The sequence below is a fragment of the Tenrec ecaudatus genome, chromosome 4 (assembly GCF_050624435.1).
Source record: "Tenrec ecaudatus isolate mTenEca1 chromosome 4, mTenEca1.hap1, whole genome shotgun sequence".
NCBI classification, from domain to species: Eukaryota; Metazoa; Chordata; class Mammalia; order Afrosoricida; family Tenrecidae; genus Tenrec; species Tenrec ecaudatus.
In genome coordinates, this window is record NC_134533.1 from 105,012,739 (window position 1) to 105,037,456 (window position 24,718).

General features: G+C 38.8%; 1 protein-coding gene across 4 annotated transcripts in view; it reads right to left on the reverse strand.

The window, feature by feature from the left end:
• NPAT (nuclear protein, coactivator of histone transcription) overlaps nucleotides 1-24,718 on the reverse strand; it is a 46,033-nt gene that overhangs the window by 16,838 nt on the left and 4,477 nt on the right. For all 4 annotated transcript variants that reach the window (XM_075546556.1, XM_075546554.1, XM_075546553.1 and 1 more), the window contains exons 2-10: nucleotides 13,498-13,616; nucleotides 11,957-12,017; nucleotides 9,352-9,424; nucleotides 7,067-7,107; nucleotides 6,393-6,620; nucleotides 5,387-5,468; nucleotides 3,513-3,600; nucleotides 2,568-2,659; nucleotides 2,405-2,492 (exon numbers count right to left, since the gene is read on the reverse strand). In XM_075546556.1, coding sequence (XP_075402671.1) covers nucleotides 2,405-2,492; nucleotides 2,568-2,659; nucleotides 3,513-3,600; nucleotides 5,387-5,468; nucleotides 6,393-6,620; nucleotides 7,067-7,107; nucleotides 9,352-9,424; nucleotides 11,957-12,017; nucleotides 13,498-13,616 — 872 coding nt within the window. The remainder of the gene's footprint in view (nucleotides 1-2,404; nucleotides 2,493-2,567; nucleotides 2,660-3,512; nucleotides 3,601-5,386; nucleotides 5,469-6,392; nucleotides 6,621-7,066; nucleotides 7,108-9,351; nucleotides 9,425-11,956; nucleotides 12,018-13,497; nucleotides 13,617-24,718) is intronic.

Below are 24,718 nucleotides of genomic sequence, written 5' to 3' on the forward strand. Positions count from 1 at the left end.
CACTGAAAAAATTAAAATAAGCTCATCTAAAGGAAATTAACGCAGTAAGACTGTAAACATTCCCTCTTCTACTCAACACATTCCCAAACATTAAGGTGAAATGAACTAGGTGCTATTTATGTATTTGCTCTCACTTTCACTGCCACTGTCAATGCCAATCACAGTGACCGCAGGTCAGGGCAGACCTGCCCCTGTAGCTCTGACACTGTAACTCTTTATGGGAGTAGAAAGCGCTCTTTTCTCCTGATAATTTAGACCTGGTGATAGGCATAGTTATATGGTGTCCATATTGGCATTTTCTAGGGCTTTCAATACAAGGTGTCTATTTTATTCATTTTCATCTTTCATATCAAATGCTTTCTTCAAATGTTCAACAACAATTGCTTATCTGCTCATATTTAAAACTGGCTTTCAAAAAGCTGAAAGTTCTGTGCCAGTATGGGGAAGTTGGCAATTACAATGACAACTATAGAATGAAATTACAAAGCCATCTCTATTATTAGGGGTTTTTGGGTCCTCTTGAACTAGCTGATTTCTTGCTAGGAGAGTTTATGACATGGTTCTGGGGGAAGAGAGAAAGATTTGACGCTGAATTCTTTCTGAAATAGATTTACAGTATTTGTAGTTTCATGTTTACATTTAATTACAGAAATAATCGTACTACTACTTCCCAAGTCTTTAGAGATTATAAACAACTTTGCTTCTGGGCACTGATTTACTTGTTTGGGACACTGGATACGAAGTCAGCTGCTACTTATCTATTTCATCTTCTAAAATTTCTGTTACTGATGTGTTACGGTAGCATTTTAAAAAAATTCCATCTTTTTAATGCTAGGTTGCAAAGGTAAATGCCACGATCTTTCTTCCTAAAGGGAAGAAACAAACTTCTTTTTAACCAGACATGGTTTAAAACAATTTTTATCGCATGGTTATGCCATGAATTAGTCCGTCTTCACAGTTGGTCCTTTGAATTTCCCCCAATTTTCAGGTGTGGCAAATAGTACTACAGTGAATGAAAATCCCAGTCAAAGAATATTCACTTAAACAATTGAAAGCTTCTGCCAAACACCTTCTGGAGAGCTCATGTAAGAATGAACACATTCGGACCACTAATAAAACCCAACTCATGGCCTTTGAGCGGACGTTGGTGCAGAGCAACGCTACAGGGCAGGCAGAGCCGCCCCCGTCAGTTTCTGAGACTGTAACTCCTTACAGTAGGAAACCGCGTCTTTCTCCCACAGCGTGGGCTGGTGGTTTTGAAATCTGACCTTCCAATTAGCAGCCCAATGTCTAGCCACTCCCACAACAGAGTTCCTTGACCAATAATAAGCAATCCCAATTTTTAAGCATTGATTATATAGTGAGACATAGTCAATTACTTTGTTTCACAGTTTGGACATATTACCTGGAGAGATCAGTCCCTGGAACAGGATAATTAGAATCAATGCATTTGAATCATGGTGTGGGTGAAGAGGATTTCAAGCACCATGAGATGGCAGAAGGATAAGCAAATCTGTCTTGGAGGCAGTATGTCCTAACTTTGCCTCACTTTGGACATGTTACAAGGAGACTCGTCCCTGGAAAAGGATCTCTAGCTTGGCAACGTACACGGTGAGTAGAAAACAAAAGCCTCACGAGGTGGATGGACGCCATGGTTGCAAAAGGGAAGAACTCGATGGAGCAGTGGTCTGCTCTGTTGTACCTGGGTTGCTATTAGGTAGAGCAGATTCGTACTTACCACCATCACTGCAAGGCTTGTTCAACTTCTTTCATTAAATTTGAATTTTTAACTATCCAAAATACACAATATAAACAACAAAGAACTGAAAATTATGTGCTTAACTTTTTTCAGTGTTTTACAGACTCTATTAGAGCACCTTGTCCATGGTAATCACCTGATAACATTAATGGAGAATACATAAGACTCGGACAGTGTTTTACTGGTATTTGTTAGAGTTACTAGAGCTAGTAAAAGGATTAAGAATGTCTTGCTACTTTTCCCATTTAAATAATCTAATATGGTTCTGTTCGAAAATATACCATGTAATAAGTGTGTCTCAGGAAAAAATTACATTTGGCTAATGAAAGAAACCCCTATCTCAAATGACTTAAATGCACCTTTGAATCATTTTAGAAATACAGTTTGTTTGAAACAGAACCAAGAGGAGGATGGCACAGCACTGGACAGTATTCGTTGTTGTTTACAGAGTCCCTATCGCTATGAGCTGGAACAGACTGGACAGAACCCAACAACAAAAAACAACAGCCCCTTGGCCATAATTTGAAAACAAAACTACACTGCCATCAATTTTAATGATAAGCCCCGCCCTCTCTTACCACACACACACACACACACACACACACGCACGCACGCACGCGCGCGCGCGCGCGCATTCACTCATACCGGAAGTCCCAACAGCTCATCGATGGAAGCCTCTGGCTCAGCAGGGTTGCACTCCGCTGGCTTAGGTACTTGAGCCACGCTGCTGTCACTGCAACACAAGGAGAAAGCTTTAGCGTAGAGCTGGAGCAACACAAAACTATTAGGCATATTGAACATCACTTACCCAGTCAAAAATTTATTAATGTTTTCTGCAAGCTTTTCTTGGAGAGATTTGCTGCTTAATATTTTTTCTCGTGCATTTTCAATAACCATTTGCTGTAAAAGAAAATTATTGTTAGCAAGACTAGGAAAAATGTGTTCCGTATCTATTTAAAAAGAAGCAACCAATGGAAACTGGATAATTTTAGTAAACCTAACTGGAAATTTAGAAGCTGTGGTGGTTTTTCTATATAAACACCTGAATCCTGCACTTCATAACTTATGTTTTCACAGATCCTTCATTAACTTTTCATGGTTTACAGAATACAATCTAAACTCTAACATACTTTCTTGTTAGCTGCTATTGAGTCAAACCTACTTCATGGTGATCCCAGGTATGCATGGTAAAACTGTACTTTCTCAGTAACCTTTAAGCAGCACATAGTTAGGCCTGTCTGCCCAGGTACCTCTGTGTGTTTGAATGGCCAACCTTTAAAAAAAAGGGCTTAAAATGTTTTCCATGGGATTCCATAGCATACACAATAATAGGAAAAAAAAATCACCACAGCTGTTGGGTGGATTGTGACCTATAGCAACCCTCTAGCATAGAACAGAACTGCTTCATCTTTCTTCCAAGAAGCAACTGGTGGGGGCTCCAACACCATTCTTTCACTAAACACCCCAGGGTTCCTTAGCATTTATCATACAAGGATTCAAGTAATCTGACCCCAGTCAAATCCCCTTTACATCATTTGACCCAGCAGCAGCCGCCGCATTTACAGCTTCCGACAAGGCCCTGCTTTGTTTGGTGCACTGGCTCAGGCCTTCTATTTTGAAAGGTCTACCTCCTTCTGTTACACATTGCTATCCCCCATCCCAAAGCATGTCTACTTCAGTCAAACCAAACACACACATGACCATTTGAATACTCAGAATATTTCAAGTTGCAAACTTTGGAAATGCCACTTACCTTTTCTACTGCAAAAGCATTTGGATCCTGAAAATTTCGTATCGTTGAATGAGGACCAGTTAAACTGATAGTTTTCTTTTGCGATTCACTGAAACACATTTAAAAGCTCATCTGATTTAACTTGTGGTTGCATAGAGAAAATGGAGGCATTTGTAGGTTCTCACGGTACAAGAGACTATCTTCTCTAACAAAGGGCGGGCAAGACGTGGAGTCAGAAGAAATACATTGAGGCCTAGTCCTCAGTAGTTACGTGACCTAGCGTAAACATAAGTGCCTATTTTCTGAATCCCTTTAGTATGGGATAAAACTAACTGCTTTAGCCATCTAGGTCAGAAGCAAAAAAGCCCACATGGAAGAAGCACACTGGCCAGTGCGATCAAGAGGTGCCAAGGGACCAGGTATAAGGCATCATGCAAAAAAAAAAACCAACACGATATAAGTGTGTGTATGTATGTGTATATATGTGTATATGTATATATATATACCATATTAAATGAAGGGGGAAGTGCAGAGTGGAGACCCAAGGCCCAAGTGTCGGCCAATGGAGATGCCCTCATAGAGGGGTTTAGGAGAGGAGATGGGTTAATTAGGGTGCGAGGTAGTACTGATGAAGAACACAGCTTTCCCCCAGATCCTGGATGCTTCCTCCCCCCAACTACCATGATCCAAATTCTACCTTGCAGGCCTGGATAGGACAGAGGCTGTACACTGGTACATATGAGGGCTGGAGGTACAGGGAATCCAGGGTGGATGATACCTTCAGGACCAAGGGTGTGAGGGACGATGCTGGGAGAGTGGAGGGTGAGTGGGTTGGAAAGGGGGAACTGATTACAAGGATCCACATGTGACCTCTTCCCTGGGAGAGGGACAGCAGAGAAGGGGGGAAGGGAGACTCCGGATAGGGCAAGATATGACAAAATAACGATGTATAAATTACCAAGGGCACATGAGGGAGGGGAAAAAAAAAAGAGGACCTGATGCAAGGGGCTTAAGTGGAGAGCAAATGCCTTGAGAATGATTGGGGCAGGGAATGTATGGATGGTGATAAGAGTTGTATGAGTCCCTAATAAAATGTAAAAAAAGAGGAGAAAAAAATGATTAGGGCAAAGACTGTACAGATGTGCTTTATACAATTGATGTATGTATATGTATGAACTGTGATAAGAATTGTATGAGCCCCAATAAATTGTTAAAAAAAAAAAAGAAAGAAAGAAAAAAAGATTCAGTGCAAATAAACAAAAAAAAACTAACTGCTTTATTGGGTTTATAGAACTGAATGAATAAAGGAGATTTAGGGACTTTGAAACAAAGTGAAGGTTGCTGTAAATATTAGAAATGCCTGTTGTTTCACAATAGGAAGCTGTTAATTAGGTAGTTCTAAATAGTCTGTAAAGTGAAATAATCAACTGCTGAACGCTAACAAACTCATCCATGGCCTGGCAACTGAAACGCCAGAAAAACATTTCTAAACTAGTATTTCTTCTCTGAAATATCCTTCAGAGATATTCATGAAAGGATGGGGAACCTTTATTGGCTGTCTGAAAAAGTTTCCGATGACTAATTGAGATATTAACTATGTTTGTAGACCTAAAACATGGCACTATTGAAATTTATTTAAAAATAATTTTAAAAACACGAAGCGACAATTTAAAAACAACCCTTATTTCCAATGTATATGCCATTCTGTAAGATCCAACACAATTTTAGGGAGGATAAAATATAAAAAAAACTATTTTAGAGTGAGATAAATAATAAATGGCCCCAAGAATTTAATCAATCTTTTAGTTTTATCACAATGCAAGTGTTTTGGCATAGTTCTTTCTCATTCTTAAAAATTCAGGTTATCAGTAATTTGTCTTTAATGAAACGTTTACCTTTTACGTCTACCAGGAGACATTAAACTGGCATGTGCTTTCCGTTCCTGAGCAGCAGGAAGAGTCTGTGACGCTTCTCCAGCTGGATTCCAAAAGCACAAACAAAAAAACACAACACCCCGAAATGGTAAGGCGAGGAAATTAAATATTTGTGTAACTGTCAATTAATTGGTTAAGTAACATATTATTTGATACAATATTCGATTAATATGTACTGTGACTGCTAGAAGCAAGGCATCATAAAAGCTCTTAGATGAACATAACTGGTACACCTAAATATTTTACAACATAGTATACAGTACAGGATGGTTTCAACAAGCAACAACACAACACATCTGAAAAGGATTACATTAGAAATCCTGACTAGAGTGGAAAAAGAAAAAAGGAACAGAACTCCACATCATAAAAGAGACCACACTTTCTGACTGGACTGAGATGGGTGGGACCCTCAAGACTGTGGCCCTTACCCTTCAGGTGTGGAGGTGATCTCAGCTCTCTAGTAGAATAATCAACGTTGAAGATCAAATGGCAACATTTACCAAGGACAAAGTTCAGAGGGTTTGGAAAGGAAGAGAACTAGAAACAGGAAACACAGGAGGAAGCTGGACAGGTGACAGCACACTGAAGGGACAGCAAAAGATGAACTGAAATAACATGTGTATGAATTGCTGAATGCCAGGCTAATGATCTGATCTATAAACCTTCACCCAATCCACAATAAAAATGAAAACAGCAGAGCACAGGAAGGGTGATGAGTCACTGATACTACATGTACGCTCACAATATTTTATCTTTATAAGTCTCATTAGTAGCAAGCAAGGAAATAAATATTTAAGAGTAAAACTAAAAAAACCAAGGGAACTATTGTAAGTATACATTTTGTTTACATGATAAATAGAAATCAGTCTATGACATTTTTGTAATGGCTATTTAATGTGGCCTAGTGATCTATTTTGAAAGCATCGTGAATGAATGAACTTCACCAGTGCCAACAGCAAAAACTTACTCGTTACGGTCTCTTGTGACTGTGCATGGTTAACCACTACAAAATTTGACCTCAAAGGAGTGGAAATGTGGCCAACTGGTCGAACAACTTGTGCAGCTGTCAGAGGTGAAGTAGTAAACTGGCCTGAAACATAGGGCAACGTCAGCAGCTCTGAACTGACGCTGGGAGCTGCGTGAGATGCAAGCCTTTTCTGCCGTTTGATTTCTGCAATTCCATTTCTTGTTCTGGCTGAAACACACGAACGTTTAAAAATTAAGTGACTATCATAGTACTTCAGAAATTTTAAGACTTTTAAATGATGCATGTCGTAATATTAACATGCTAAAACTACATACATATATTTATTAAAGTCCCCCTCGCAAATTACCTACAATAATGTCACAACATGAAATACACAAAATTTTAAATACAAAAGTACATTTCTTCTGTAGTTTACACTGATTGTATTTCCAAAATAAAGAAACTTAAAAAGAATGAAAAGATAACACAAGCACCACTGGGGAAGGTAGAAAGTATTTTAAGTGTCCCGTTTCTAATAAGATTTTACTTAGGAAAAACAGAATTTTAAACAAAAATATACCTAGGATACATGTATTGTTAATTAAAATATTCATGGGAGAGTTAGTGATTCCGACATTGTAAACATTGTTTACAGTTTAAAGTTGAGTACCAACCTCTCTGACTTGCAGCAAACCCTGGGGAACTTTGCATACTCCTAACAAATAAAACAAAGCAATTAATCATTAAAAAAATTGTTGCCATGATACGTGCTGTTCTAGTTACATTCAGACCAGAAGCAGCGTATACAAGGTACTAGACCTTTAGTAAACAAAACGATAAGTATAAGTGGGAGCCTCAAAAAGTTCATGGAAAAATGACTTCAATGATAATGCTTCCATGAACTTTTGGAAGTGCCTCATAGTTCTTTATAGGCAAATGTAATTTGCTCTAGAAAAAAAGCATTAGGCACAATGAAGCATGCACAAGGTATTAATTTTAAATATGAACGTTTCAATACACATTAGCACTGTCATGACATATTGCATGAATAAAACAATCTGTACTTAAGGAACTATGTATATTTCAAAAGTTACATATGATGTATCTGTTCCTCAAATGAGTCCATATATTAAAAAAACACTTCCAACAATCCCAGTGTTGATTTCCAAAGGCATCAAAATTTATTAAGATGAAATTATTTTATTCAATCTCTTTAGAGGAAGGAGGAAGAAGGCAAGCATATAGGAAAATTCATAGTAAATAGATGGTAACTGTCCTTTCATCATGAACTGGAGTATCTTGTGCATTTGGTAATCAGTCAGACATGATGGTATTGTGTATGGAAATTTTTTTAAATCATTCCACCAAGAAAAGCCACAAAACAGACTCCACTGAATGAAGCACTTTTAATAAAACCTATTAACCCAAACTTAAGAAAACATAAAATCAATATTTTAATAAGAGCTATTAACCAAACATATTCTCAAAGCTTGAATACCTGGCTAGGAACCTTCTCTTTCTAATAACACGCTGTCAATAAAATATATTAGTGACTTCGGGTAGTGATGAAGTTGTGAATGTCTTTGAAGAGAACTTCCTTTCACGGAGGGAACAGGCAAGGGTAAGGAAAAGGATCAAGGTGGTGCTCTAAGCTGCTGACAAGGGCAGAGTAGACCTGCCTATGGGGTTTCCTAGGTGGGGGCTCAATGGGCAGATCGTCAGGTCATGTCTTCCGTGGAATAGCTGCTGGACTCTCAGCACCTGTGGTAGTTAATAGCTTCATGTCAACTTGACAAATAAAAGTGTTGGGGTGGAGTCCAGCCTGTCGATCAGGTCACAACCTGATGATGCCTCTTGACTGGCGGGACCTACTCATGGGGAGGGTCCTGGGAACCTCCCCTCTCTGCCTTCACCTTCCTGTTTGGAGCCACGCATACGCCCTGTGATGCTGCCACCGCCACTGGATCCACACAACTCTGCACCCACTGGCCTGAGAGCTTGCACTCTGCAGCACTGCATGCGGCTGTGTGAGTCTAAAGAGGGACTTATGGACTAGAACAGAAATTAAGCCCTGGTTTTGGACTTAAGGGACATGGTCTGGACTGGGATGTTTTCTTGATGTACAATTACTTCCTGATATAAGGCTCTTTCTTACATGAGTGTTAACTGGATGTTTCTCACTTTAACACTGCACCATTCATTTAGCAGCTGATCGCTTAACCACGAAACCACCAGAGATTATGGAATCAAAGTACCACGATCAAAGTGAATGTGGTCCAGAAGTAAGAAAGAACCAGCCATTGTAGCTCGTAGTTTAAGCAAAGCGGAAGCGGCCTCTGTCCAAAGTGAATAGGGTGGTCGCTTGTAGCCCTGGAGACAGAGCAGTCGTGCTTTTCACACCGGACAATGATCAGTTGAGAGCTGATATGAAGTTGACAGTAGCATGGCTGCCATCCTTCCAAGGATGCTGAACCTAGTATTTAAGACCAAGACCTAGGTAGAAGCTGGATATTAGTGCCATGCTAAAATCCTAGTTAGGGAAATAAAAGATCCCAGAGGTAGTGCTATTCTTTAAGCTTATTTTCTTAAGACAGAAGAACCAGGGGGGCAGGGCTACTTATGCAATCAACACACCATTTCTTTAAACATGCAGTGAATAAGAAATTGCCTAAAGTGATTCACACTAGAGTAGGATTAAGGAGATTTGTATTCTACTCTCAGATCTGCTTCTAAATTGAAATGGAAACTTCAGAGTGTCTCATGTCTACCCATTTTATCGAAGTATGCAATTTACTTCAAATTATTCCAATCTAAGATAAGAAGTGATTTCAACTTGCATCAGTGTTACGTAAGTAGCCACGACCAATTTAGGAAGATTTAAACCCAAAGAGGTTTTATCTTTGCATTCTAAAATCATTAACTACATCTGATAAGGTTATTACATCGTCACGGTTACTACCTGATCTGTGAAAGCGTATGGTCGAACTTCTTCCACAGAGATGACATTATTGCCGGGACAGCATGTGATGTTTCTAAAAGCACAAGGGAAAAGAAACCTCAAGTTTATTGAAAGCATTCAATTTAAACCTTCATACACTAAGGTGAGAACTAATTATTATTCAGTTTGAACAAAGACAATATGGAAACCAGTTCTCTCAGTTATTAACATTATGTTGAGAACTGAGAGATGGCAATTTATAAAATGACCTGCAAAGTTAGAAGAAGGCAGCTCTGTCTCCTCAAGCCGCTGGATATTAAACAGTCTGAGTGAAAGTAGGCATATGCGAAGGTATCTAAAGCTGTTAGGTCAAGAATCTAATGTCTATTTTGTATTTAAAAAGTCAAACTAATTTTTTAATGTTTGATTTGATATTACTTAAAAATAAATGTGAATTTGCTTCAAAATAATGACAATTCTCGCCCTAATGATTATGGAAACTCTTAGTTTCCTAACAGTGCAGAAATTAAATCCGTTTCCTAGATTACTCACATAATGTGACTTCTAAAAATAAGACTCACCAGTTGCTTAAGAGTTATTAGCAGAAGTTTTGAGAATTGATTACCCTTTTAGGATATGTGCAAAAACCACAGATGGCAGACTAGTATCATATTTAAATCTTACCATATAATTTATAAAAGACTCAAGCTGGAGAAAGCTATCCAACATATAAGTGGAATATAAGTCTTTGAATTACAATAGCCTTTTATTTCTGATGTCATTTATACTCTTAAGTATCTTTGTATGATTAAATAGTAATATTTCAAAAGAAAGAAAAAGGGGCATAAAGGTCAGATAATCATCTTAAAGAGTCATATTCAAATGAAATTCAGGTCCAGAACTTCTAGGCTTAATACATTCGATAGGTAACTAGTCTTGTGACCTTAGAATAGGTTCTTTAATGCTTAGTTTTGTCATATTTAATAATGGAGTCTAAATAATACCTTTGTCATAGTTTCAAAACTAAATGAGATAAATCATATGAAAAATAGATATTATATATACATATTACCAAATGACTAAGTTCTAATCTTTGCTATTTAAAATGCTATCTATGCTAATGTTTTATGCTATTAAATAACCAGTATTAGAGAATAAAATACCCACAATCCTCTCTAAATCATCATTAAACCAGGCAAGTTTGCTTTTGTCAGGGTAGAGAATCAATAATTTTATTTAATGTTTTTAAAAAAACTCCTTATGAAGTGTGTGAAGGTTTAGAGCAGAACATTTCATCAGTTTTATATTGATCAATTCATAAAACATTATGTCTCATCTCAATGTTTCCTCAATATACTATCACTCAATTCCATTTCCTCCCTATGCTTCCTGTTTCCATTCCTCCTGGCCTAAGCCTTTGGAACTCTGTCCTTGGGTAAATGTTGCTTTTTTAATCTTAATAGTACGTTATCTAAGGTGTGTATACCTCCCTACTGTTACAGACCTGTCGATATAGTTGAGCTGAAATCTCAGTCGCTGAGGTAAGTGAAGTTCCAGACTTGAAGGAGGCAGAAGGGTCAGTCTTCGGGGTTCCACCAATCTCTGCCCAACCAGCAAGCCTGATCTTTTTGTTACTATTTTGAGTTTTCTTCCACTCTATCCTGGACCTTCTGAGAAGTTCACAGTGGTGGCTGGGCACCATCTAGTTCTCCTCGGCTCAGGGTTGTGGGCACTATTGTTTGCATGGCTGTTAGTCCATATCTTTCCTTTTCATCACCTTTGCCCTCTGGACAAGGACAGACCTATAGTGGCACACTAAAGAAGGATCTAGGTTTCCAAACTTATTTGGCCTAACATCCTATTTTAGAAAATGAAATGTACTCGGTGTTCCCCGGCAATAAAAGATTTCTGTACCATTTGTTGTTGCAGCCCCTGGATCACTCTAGTAACCCCCAGCAGGCACTTTCACCCACGTTGGCAAGAGTGTTTTGAGATGTGTCTTTGTGATGGACTTTTTAAGTACAATAAAACAGACAGAAAACACAACAACACTCACAATAAATTGTGTAAGTGGGGACTTCAAAAAGTTCATGGAGAAAGGGAACTAGAAAGGGCTTTTCCCATAAACTTTGGAAGCTTCCTGTACATGTAGAAATCCTTGAATTGGTTGTATATTCTCTGTGTATGTGGTAGTTACATAATTTCATGTCAACTTGATAAACAGAGTGAAAGGGTGGAGCGTAGCCTGTTAATCAGGTCATAGGTGGATGATGCCTCCTGGTGGGCGTGACTTTCTCATTAGGATTCTGGGAACTTCCTCTCTCTGCTTCACCTTCCTGATGAGCAGACACACTCAGGGAGCTGGAGGAGCCAGGTTGAGCTGCTTCCACTGCCAATGGATCCACAAGACTGATGGGCTAATATCAGACTTTTGGACTTGATCTGGACTGGGCAGGGATGTTTTCTCAATATACAATTGCTTTGATATAAAGGTCTCTTACACACATATTAGTGTCTCTGGATTTATTTCTCTGATCAACCTGGACTAACACAATATGTATATTCTCAACAAAAAGGAGTTTTACACATACACATTCATTCCAAACCATCAAACCTGCCTCCTTACCTTTTGCTTTCATAGCTACGTATTCATTCAAAATTGTTGTCAAGTTTTTTCCAAATAAGGACTGAAAATGAAAAAATTAAGAGTGTTACCCCCAAATATACTTACCCATATTATCCCACCCTTAAACAAACAATCACAAAAGACAATAAGATATGGATTGCAGAGTGAAGCAGGCCATTAAACATAGTAATAGCCCAAGTGTATGAATAGATAAATGAAATGTGGTCCATTTAAAAATAGATTACTCAACCATAAAGAAAAATTGAAGTTATAATAAATGTTATGAATTTAATATGTATTTTCATGATAGGAAAACACAAAAACGCTCAGGCTGACAGTTCTCCTCTGACACATGGGTTGCCCCGAGTCAGAAATGACTTGGTGGCACTGGTCGTAATTTCTCGCTGACTCACAGTGGCCCTACAGGACAGGGCAGAACGGCCCATGTGAGTTTCCAACATTGTAGCTCTTTATGAAAGTACAAAGTCTCTTCTTTCTCCTGAGGAGCTAGCTAGTGGTTTCAAACTGCTGACTTTGTGGTTGGCAGCTCAGTAGATCCTAAATATTTGCTGAATGAGTGGACTAACGCCTGAGTTCATTTTTGCATAGAAACCCTCAATCTTCCCTACTGCTATGCTCCTTTAGAATGAGATTTTACCACCTACCAGACATTTCAGTACTACTGGACTGCTAGCTGCAAGAGCAGCAGTTTGAAACCACTACCTGTTCCACAGGAGAAAGGTGAGGCTTTCTACTCCTATAAAGTTACAGTTGAGAAACCCAGGGGCAGTTCTACCCTGTCCTATAGGGCTGCTGTGAGTAAACAATGGGGCAAAAACAAAACAAACAATGGGGATTCCATATATTGACCTTGTATGCTGTGACTTTGCTTAATTCTCATCAGTCTTTCCAGATTCGTTTAACTTTCTATATAGAAAATCAAAGTGCTACCTGAGAGCTTCAACGTCACTGAGGAGACCTGTTTAAAATGAAATTATTGTTGCTGTGAGGTTGGTTCTGACTCACAGTGTCACTATGGAATACAGAATGAACCGCTGCCGAGTCCTGTGCCATCCTCACAATAAAGTTACAATAAACTGATAAAATGCCATTTCAAATAATTTAACGTTAAACCTTTTCTATTAGATGTACATGATGTTCTACTGGCCTAGTGATATTTAAAATACAGGTGGCAATCAGATGCTAAAACACCTGTTTTATATTTGTTAGAAGCAAGCAACCAGATATAGGATTGACAGTACAAAAAAGAAATTCCAAGGACAAACAGCAGCGAAACTAATCAGAAATGAGGGTTTCAGTTAGAAACTGATTCTGAGACAAAGCTGCAATTCACTGAATAGCTCTGGCATAAACGTGTGAAGGGAAGCAACAGCTGGCTTCTGGTGGCTCTTTTCAGTTATGCATAAAGACAAACATCAACTTCCCTCAATTTTTACTTTGCTGATGAGTTTAAGACTGTGTTTCTAGTCACTTATGTTGTTCAAAGATAAAATATTTCCCAGAAGGAACAAGTCACTTACCAGTAAGCAGGCTGGGATAAAGCCTTCATCTGTACAGTGTTCTGCATATTCTTTTAAATTTGAACTTTCCAAAATAAAAGTCTGGCAGGTGGAAGTGAGGTTTTCTTGTTGTAAGTAACCTAAATGAAAAATAAAAGTATAGGTTTGTGCACTTTTTCTGTTGGAATCCCCAAAAGTTATCAATTTCATGGATGGCACCTCAGGTGAAAGTTCTGTTATGATGCAGCCTTGCCCAGCAACCTGTGCGTGCTGTGCTGGATAGGAAACAACTAGAAAAACAGGCGCTGAATAAAGTGCAAGTACTTCACTGCAGTGGTTTCAGGAAAATTAAGTCTTTATTGGTTTATAATACCAATAAATTAATATAAACACATATAAATAAAACACCGATATTGATATTTTTCTTAATGATTCTGTGAAAGAATACATTCTCCAAATAAGACTATTTGTACACTTCATCTATCTGCCTAACGCCTTAATGGTAAAAACCACTAGGTCTATCAGCCACAGATTTGTTTTAATTTTCTTCAGCTTTATCCTGAACTTACATATAAGCAATTGATGTTCTGTCTGTTCCACAGCTGACCAGTGGTCTGGTTTTAGCTGCTAATATTGAGCTTTTCTATTCTGTCTTCCCACAGATGTAGTCAATTTGATTTCTGTGTATTCCATCTGGGGAAATCCATGTGTTGTTGGGAAATCCTTTTGTGTTGTTGAAAAAGGTATTTGTGATGAACAAGTTGTTGGTTTTGCAAAATTCTATCATGCCAGCTTCAGCTTTATTTCTATCACCAAGTCCGTATTTTCTTTTTATTTATTTTTCCCCCTAACCCTAACACCAAGTCCGTATTTTCCAACTACTGTTCTTTCCTCTTTATTTCTAATTTTTGCACTCCAGTTACCCATAAATATCAATGCATCTTGACTGCATACTTGATCAATTTTCAACTGAAGTCGTTGGTAAGAATTCTCTAATTTCTTCATCACTAGCTTTTGTGGTTGGTGCTTAAATTTGACTAATAGCTGTATTGACTGGATTTTCTTGAAGGCTAATAGATATAATCTTATCACAAAACAGCATGTACTTCAAGATCCTTTCCAGCACAGTAAATCATAAGATTTTCTGACTCAAAATAGCCAATAACAGTCCATTTCAGCTCACTAATGCCTAGTGTATCAGTCTTCAAGCATCCCATCTCATTTTTGAACACTTACAGTTTTCCTAAATTCCTAATTTCATATATTCCAAGTTCCAATCATTAGAAGATTTCTACAGTTTCTCTATCTTAAGTGTGCTCCATCAATTGCTCTTATGTAAGTTCAAGTTAAAGTGGAAGAAAATTAGAACAAGTCTACAAGAGACAAAACACAACCTGAGTCAATCCTACCTGGATTTTGAGCACATCTCAAGAATAGATTTGACTCATTGAACACTAACGACAGAAGACTTGAGCTGTGGGAGGACTTCAAGGTCATCATTCATGAAGGAAGCAAAAGGCCATTAAAAGACAGGAAAGTAAGAAAAGATCAAATTAGATGTCAGAAGAGAGCCTGAAATTCACTCTTTATCAGAGTAGCTAAAGCAACTGGAAGAAAGGATGAAGACGAAGAGGGAAATAGAAAGTTTCAAAGGGAAGCTCAAGAAAACAAATATAATAATGAAATGTGCAATGACCGAGAATTAGAAAACCCAAAGGGAGCACATGCTCAGTATATCTGAAATGGAAAGAACTCGAGACAAATTTGAGGCCTCGAGTTACAATCTTCAAAGGTTCTATAAGCAAAATATTGAATGATGCAGGAAGCCTGAAGAGAAGATGTACCAAAGAGCGCTAATCGGCATTCCGCCATTTTAAGAGATAGCATATGGGCAAGGACCAATGATGCAGAAGGAAGTTTAAACTGCACCGAATGCATTAGCCAAAAACACGGATCCAGAGATTGAGCAAATACCCACTGACACGTTTCAGCAAGTTGAAAAAGCATAGGAAGCACTCACTGGTCTGTTCCAGGATATTTGGAAGAGAGCTACTTGTCCAACTGACTGGAAAGGATCCATACTTGTGCACATTCCAAAGGTGACCCAACAAAATGCTCCAACTACAGAATGGTATCAATGACAGTGCACACAAGTGAAACGTTGCTTAAGATCATCCAACTATGGTGGCAGCAGTACACTGACAGGGAACTCCCAGGAGTTCAGGCGAGATTCGGAAGAGGAGCTTGGAACAAGGGAGATCAGTGCTCAGGTCGGGTGATCTTGGCTCAAAGCAGAGAATATCAGAAAGATGTTTACTTGTGTTTCACTGACTATGCAAAGACCTTCGACTGTGGACCGTAATAAATTGTGGGTAACCCCGAGAAGAATGGGTATTCCAGAACACTTCACTGTGCTCATGAGCAACTTGTACAGAGATCAAGAGGCAGTTTTGTGAACAATGGCATACTGCATAAAATAGGGAAAGATGTATCCTCTGCCAATACATGTTCAATCTGTATTCTGAGCAAGTCCATCAGAGAATGTGGATTATTTGAAGAATGGGACATCAGGATTAGAGACTTATTAATAACCTGCAATATGCATGACACAACCTTGCTTGCTGAAAATGAGGTGGACTTGAAGCGACCAGTAAGTAACAGCAATGATAAAAGGGGAAAAGGTAGAAGTTGTCAAGGATTTTGTCTTACTTGGATCTGTAATTAAAGCTTATGGAAGCAGCAGTCGAGAGCTCAAAAGACATATTGCATTAGGTAAGTCTGCTGCACAAGACCTCGTTCAAGTACTGAACAGTACGGAAGTTACTTTGAGGACTAAGGTGTGCCTAACCTATGCCATGGTATTCTCCATTGCCTCAAGAATGTTGCAAGAACATGGACTGCTACAAAGACAAACTAATGACGTAGTGAGGAAGAAGACCAGAGTGCTCCTTAGGGCATGGACAGCTTCGTCTTACAGACTTTGGACATATTGGCAGGAGAGATCAGTCCCTGGAGGAGAATATCATTTTTGGTAAAGTGGAGGGGCAGCGAAAAAAGGGCAGGCCCTCAACGAGATGAACTGCCACAGTGGCTGCATCGATCGCTCAGGCACAAGACCATTGAGAGGGTGGCACAGGACTGTGCAGTGTTTGGTTCTGAAAAGCATCGGGTCGCGATCACTATGGGTTGGATCCCACTGGATGGCATGTACTAACAACATCAGCCACAGAAGAGATCAGCTGGTGTTAGAAGTTTTTCAAAGTTTTATTTTCCAAGAACAGCTTTTACTGGACCTATGTGGCTCTTCTCTACTTGCAGGCTTTATTTTATTTGACCCAAATCAGACCCTGCAGCCACCTGACTTCAGGAGTGAAAAGTTCATTAGTATCTACCCTAAAGATGCTGTTCTTCCTAAGTCTTAATGACCATGGTTCCAATTGGTCTCTATTAAATCACCAAGAGATACATATCTGAAGACAGGTTGGCTATGCCCAACTGCGACAGCTATTTTTATGCTCCATCGTGGGCTGGGGTTGCTGTTCTGGTGATGGTGTCTCTCTTACATGTGGCGAGTTTAGTTTTATACCTGAGGTGACTAAGGACCAGAGTCTTGAAGGTTCCATCGTGTATGTGAACTTTAAATTAGGTGTGTGGGGCAGGGGGCATGACAGAATGATGACAGCTACAACACTATGGACTGAGGGATCAGAATTCTTGACTTTTGTCCATTAATTCTAGATTAAAGATATAACAACAAAACAGGTAGGTAAACAAACACATTGGCTACAGACATGAAAAGGGTTTAAAAGAAGTAATGGATGATGTTATGGGAGCATTTAAGGAAAGTACAAAGTGTGTCTACTGGAAAAAGTTTTCAGAGATCAAGCTTGATGTGGATGAACATTGAATACAAGTCACAACCATCAAGCCAATTCTGACTCATAGGGACCCTGTAGGGCAGAGCAGAAAGCCTCACTTTCTCCTGTGGAGTAGTTGGTGGCTTTGAACTGTTCATCTTATAGTTAGCAATCTGACATGTAACCCACTATACTCCGAGTGTTCCTCAGCTAATACAACTGTACTACAAAGAAAAGTACCTCAGGAAAACTGCTCCCATAAAACAGAATAAAAATATTTGCAAAAACTCACTGTGCTTGAGTTGATTGTTGTAGTCAGTATGAATCCATATCATTGAGCACATTCCTTGCTTTTGTTGACCCCCCAGTGCTTTACCAAATAAAATGCCCTTCTCCAGGGACAGTCCCTCATGATTATATATCTAAAGTACGTGAGATGAAATCTTGCGATCTTTGCTTTTAAGAAGTGTACTGGGTCCTCCCCAGGAAGGGAGGCCCCACTAGCGGTCCGGAGACCTGTCAAAGGATAGGGTCTCTGATGATTAGATTTTGTCAACTTGATATTATCTGTGTGGAGAGGGAGGGGCTGGAGTCCAATCTGTCAATCAGGTGGTAGCCTACTGATGTCCCCTTGGGGGTGTGGTCTTTTAATGAAGGATACTCCCTCACTTTAGCCTCCCTGCTTGCTAGGATTCTGTGTCTGGCTCCACAGGGTAGTCCTATTTGGGCCACTGACCACGGGAGACAACCTAGGATTTGTTACTGCCCTTCTGTGTTCCCATCATCCTTGGATACACACGACTCTGCACCCACCAGCCTGCTCTTCCTGCTTTCAGCTTCACTTTCCTGGATCCTCTGGCTGAAACTACGGGGTCTGAAGGTTTCAGGTAGCGCTGGACCCATGGACTTGAGTTGAGTTGGTCTGGGATGCCTTCCTGAGATTAAGTCCATTGTTATACCTTCTTGGTATAAAATTACTTAAATAAAATCATTTTATTGGGAGCTCTTACAAATATTATAACATTCCATAATTCAATCACATCAAGTCGTTTTATACAATTGCTACCACACTGGTTCAAAAGATTTTTTCTTCTTGAATGCCTTGATATCAGTTCCACTTTATCCCTTCTCTCCCTCACTCTACCCCACCCTCTAGGAACCCCTATTTATTTTTAGCTGTATCTTATACCATCCAATATGTACATTTACATACAATTATGTTGTTTGCTCCCCTCAAGTTGGGTTATATAGTCATCAATACTACCAGCTCTTTCTTCCCTACCCTCAGGGAACCATTACTCCTGTTTCTGTTGCTGAAGGGTTATCTATCTTGGCTTTCATGTACCGAATGATCTTAAATAAACAAATGAACATACTCAAGTCTAACATGATTAGTGAGGTAAAACAAATAAAAACCCTAATATCAAGGGAAGGAAATATTAAGGAACTAGAGGAGTTATATGTTTCATCAGTGTGGTATTACACCCTGGATTTATCATCCCTTCTAAGAACTGTCCAATAAGATTACAGGTGGATTTTGGATCTCCACTACATTCACACCCCCTCACATTGATCTGATTGCTTGTTTTTTAACTTCTGATACCTATTCCCGTTGACACAAACTATTCCAGAATATAGAAAAGGGCAGCAAACCCTCAAACTCATTTTCTGAAGGTCTAATTCTAATATCAAAACCAACCAAATAAATCACAAAGACTGAAAAGTACAGACCAATATCCCTTATGAATATAGACAAAAATTCTCAACCAAATCGTAGTCAGAAGAATCCAAGAGTATTTAAACAACAAAACACCCATGATCTAGCAGGATTTATAACACACACAAATACAGTTCACTATTAAAAAATAATTAATGCAATCCACCACATAAACAAGACAAAAAATAAGAACTAGATGATCATATCAATCTGTGCAGAAACAGTATTTAATAATATCCAGTACCTATTCCTGATAAAAACAATCAACAAAATAGTAGGGAAAAATGTTCAACAACATAAAGGCCACATATAAAAAAACCAAACGGCCAACATAGCCTTCAACAGGGGAAAGTGAAAGTGAGCAAGAACCAGGTCAAGATGCTTTTTACCACCACTCTTATTCAACAGTGTGAGGGATTTCTTAGCCAGAATCAGTGGACAACCAAGAAGAATTCAGATTGGCAAAAAAGAAATTTGTTTTCTATTTGCAGATGCTATGATTTAATATGTATAAAATCCCAAAGACTTGACCAAAAAATTGTTGCAAGCAATCGGAATATTTGGCAATGTGGCAGGGTCGTAGATTGACACACAAAAACCAAACAGATTCCTGTATGCTAATGAAATAGTAGCACCCAAAAAGACGGCAGACAAATGCCATTTAGAGTAGCCACACAAGAGATTTCTTAGGAATAAACCTAACCACCAAAAACAATGGCCTTGCACAACGAAAACCATAGACCACTATTACAAGAAACCAAGAGAAAAACTTCCATAATGATGAGAAACTTCCATAATGGGCAGGAAGACTTAGTATTATAAAACAGCAATACTACCCAAAGAAATCTCTAAATATAAAACAATTCAGATCCCAACTCTATATTTTAAGACATAGAAAAAGTAATAAGTAATTTTATGCAGAGAAGAAACCTCGGATAAGCCAAGAACCTAAAAAAAAAAAAAAGAATAAAATAAGAGGCCTCTCATTACCTGAGCTCAAAACCTATTACACACCCACAGTTGTCAAAACAGCCCGATAAGATTGTTTTGTACATAGACTAGTGGCACAGTATACAAAACCTAAAATTACATTCATCCCCGACTTTAACAAAGGACCCCCAAAAAAACATTAAATAGGAGATAGTCTCTTCAAGAAATGGTACTGGTCCAATGGGATCTGTATCTGAAGAAGACCTAACCATATGTCGCACAGCTATAAAAATCAATGAGAAAATAAAGATAAACTGCCCTACTGCAGGGCAGACACAAACTATCAAACATTACAAAGGAAGCACACATAGAAGACAAAAGAAATTAACTGGACCTATGAAAATAAAACATTTTAAGTGCAATACATTAATTCATCAGAGAACCCTCAGACTGAGAAAAAAACTTTAATAATGACACAACAGATCAGGAACTAATCCCAGAATCTATAGAAAACTGTAATCTCAACAAGAAAAAAATGAATCAAATTAAAAAGTGGGCAGAGGAGATGAACAAATAGTTCAATAACAAATAAAAGAAAACTGTGCAGGGTCATTAGCCATTCAGGAGACGGACATCAAACGAGTATTACCTTACACCAATAATGACAGCCTAATCCTCCAAACAAATAGAAAAGAAATAATACTGTGGAGAGTGAGAAGAGATTGTATGTATAAGAAATAGTTTTATATCAAGAAGTTATCATGCATCAATAAAACATTACAGCCCAATCCAATCCAAGTCCATAAGTCTGATAAACTAGTCCTTAAATCCAAAACTAGTCGCTAAATCCATCTGCAGACTCATGCAGCCAAATGCAATGATGCAGAATGCAGGAAGATCACAGGCCCGTGGGTGCAGAGTTGTGTGGATCCAGTGGCAGTGGTCACATCATACAGCATGGCTAGTCAACTAGAAGGTGAAGGAAGAGAGGGGGTGGAGGGGTCTGGCCTCCAGACAGCCATTTATCTCCGTCATGCCTCCCAAGGAGGTGATGAAGCTGTGATTCCATCCATGTCTTCTTGTAAGTGCCATGTTGGCATAGAAAAACCTATTACACATACCAAACAGAACAGACTTTGGAGGTTCCCAAGGGAGAGAAGGCAAAGAAAGGAAGATGAAGCAATGATCTGAAAAGTTGACTGGTACTGCTCTGGGTAAAAGGCAGGATGGAGTTCCATAAGAGGAGGTAAAATTGGGGATGTGGTTGGGTACTATAAGAGGGCTTGATGAGTATTTTTTGAGTTGCGTAATGCAGAGTTGATGGTCTGAAATGTCAAACCTCTCACCTAAGTTAAAAAGGCTGTATTTCTTCCAACACATAGTTGTCTGTTCTTCTAATGGTCCTTGGCATAGTCAATATTGTCCACACGGTAATTAAAATGCATCACTTCTTCTGTGGTCTCCTTAGGCCCGTCCAGCTCTCACATGGGTCAACTCGGATTGGCACACCTTAGTTTTAAGGGAAATTTTCGCAGCACGGTCCAATGCAATGTTGTTTCCTTTTGAAAGTGAATGACATGTTAGATAATTTCCATCTTTGCTGTTTGTACTTTTACTGGTAAGCCCACTGTATTCTTTTATATCAGTAAGTGCTTCAAGCTTTCTTCACTTTCAACAAGCAAAGTTGTGTCATATGCATATTGCAGGTAGTTAGTGTACCCTCCTCCAACCCTGATGCTACATTCATGTAGTCCGATTACTTAGGACTACTTACTGAGTCACACAGTGGAAGGACAGAACCTTGATGCATACCTCTCCTGCTTCTGGCCAATGCCATCCCTTTGTTCAGTTAGAATGACAGTCTCTTGGTCTATACACAGGTTCCTCGTGAGCACAGTAAGTGTTCCAGAACTTCCAGTATTCACCAAGCTACCTATAATTTGTTACAATCCAATCAAGAAATCAGGCAAAAATCTTTCTGGTATTGTCTTCAGCCAAGATCCATCTGTTATTAGCAGATAGCTCTTGTCCACATTTTTTTCTTAAAGCTGGCTTCAATTTCTGGCAGGTCCCTGTTGATCTTTAAATTTTACTTCTATGACATACACTGTTCAATAACTTTCAAACAATTGGATCACCTTTCATTAGACTGTGCACAAAATACTGATTTCTTCCAACAACTGGTCTGGGTGGCTATCTTCTAATTTCCTGGTGAGTACTTGAATGAAACTTCCAGTGCTGCATCACTTGTTGAAACAGCTCAGTTGGTCGTGTCAGTTTCTGGAGCCTTGTTTTTGCCAATGCCTTCAGTGTGGGTTGGACTTTTTCTTTCTTGACCATAAGCTATCTCTTGATATGGTTGAACATTGACCAATTTCTTCTGGTAGACTGACTATTCCTTCAGTATTCTTTCAGTGCTTTCTGCATTATTCCATTGTATGCCCATGCTGTTGTTAGGTGCCATCGAGCCAGTTCTGACCCATAGCAACCTTGAATAAAACATGGCCCAGACCTGGGCCATCTTCACAATTGTTCCTGTGCCTGAATCCATGGTTGCTGCCACTGTGTCAATTCATCTCCTTGAAGGTCATCTTCTTTTTCAGTACCCCTCCACTATACAAAGCATGATGTCCTCCAGGGGTGGTCTCTCCTGACAATATATCCAAAGTATGTAAGATGAAGTCTTGCCATCCTTGCTTCTAAGGAGCATTCTGGCTGTACTCTTCCAAGACAGATTTGTTTGTCCTATTAGTCCATGGTACTTTCAATATTTTCCTCCAGTACCACAATTCAGATGCATCAAATTTTCTTTACCTTATTTAACGTCCAACTTTCACATATGAAGCAATTGATAATATCATGCATGCCTTGAGTCAGACACACCTAAGTCCTCAAAGTAATATACTTGCACTGCAGTACTCTGGAGAGGTGCAGCAGTATTGCCTAATGCAACAAGTCTCTTCAGCTCCTGACTGCGGCTTCCAGGGGCACTGATTGTGGGTCCAAGCAAGATACAATCCTTGACAACTTCAACCTTTTCTCCATTGATCACGTTACCTACTGGTCTAGTTTTAAGGATTTTGGTTTTATTTACATTGAGTTGTAAGCCATACCGGAGGCTGCAATCCTTGATCTTCAAACAGTTAAGAGCTTCAAGCCCACCTCACTGTTAGCAAGCAAGATTTTATCATCTGCATATTGCAGATTGTTAATAAGCCTTCCTCCGGTCCTGATGTCATTCTTCTTCATATAATCCAGATTCTGATGATTTGCTCAGCATACAGATTAAGAATGGTGAGAATGGTTATAACTCTTATGCACACCTTTCCTGATTTTTTTTTACATTTTCCTGATTTTAAACTAAGCAGTATTCCCTTGTTCTGTTTGCACGAATACATCTTGATCTATGTACAAGTTGTTCATGAGCACAATGAAGCGTTCTGGAACTCCCATTCTTCTCAAGGTTATCCAGAGTTTGTTTATAATCCATCTAGTCAAATGCCTTTGCAGTCAATGAAACACAGGTAAGCATCTTTCTGGTAGTCTCTGCTTTGAGCCAAGATCCATCTGACATCAATAATGATATCCCTTGTTTCACAGCTTCTGAATCCTGACCGAACCCGTTATCCTATCACGGACAGTACTCTAATTCAATCAATCCTGAAATGTTCTTTTTTGATAATGAATGCAACACTACTCCTCTTGAATTAACCATTCCTTGTATAGTAAAACCTGACTACCTGATTCAAAATGGCCAGAATCAGTTCATTTCAATTCAACAATGTTTACCGATACAGATCTTTGAGTTCCATTTCCTTTTGAATTGACTTCCAATTTCCCTAGATTCATAGTTCATACATTCCAATTATTAATGCATGTTCACAGCTCGTTTCTTTTCGCTGTGAGTCATGCTACATTAGCAAATGAGGGTTCTAAAGCTGTTCTCCATCCAGGCATCAAGGCTGACTCTACTTGAAGCAGCTCTTCCCTAGTCATAGTCTGAGAATCTTCCATACGAAAGGACCTATCTGCTGACAGTGTATCATTAAATGTATGCTGCTAATCATCAGATTTTTCACTGATCCAAGTTTCTAAGCGCTGCTGAAACCTGACACCTCTGGTGACACTTGTTGTTATTTACAATACAGATGGTATAGCTTCCTGCATTACAGACACGTGCAAGCTACCACAGTACACCATCTGGCAAATCGGATGCCTAAAGATAATAAACAATTTAATGTATTTTTGCCTGTATAATATTTACAGAAATCCATCAAGGCAACAGTTGGCTGTGGTTGAATAATAGTGACTGTAATTAGGCAGAAAAAGGACCTCACAAGTCAGAGTACAGTAAGTAAAGTAGAGCAAATAAGTTAAGTTCATTTTTTAAAAAATAGGCTTCACCTTAAAACATGACATAGGAGGTTTGATAAAAGTGAGGCATGGTCCATGAAAGTAGTTATTATTTTAAGATGGAAAATTTAATTATATGAACTATAAGGGCATAAATCTTTTCTTTAGTCTTACAATTAGCACATTTAGCATAGAATAGCAAAGTTTTGCTGGAAAAACATTATGAAGAAATGGGGCGTATAGTAAGAGTGGGACTTTAAAAAGGAGAAAAAGTACTAATAGGATGAAGTGTGAGAAATATTGAGAGCGTCAACATTGTGTTGACCACAATTTTAAACCACTAAGTTTGGGGATGACAGAATTTTTTAGGTGTTGATATGAAGAG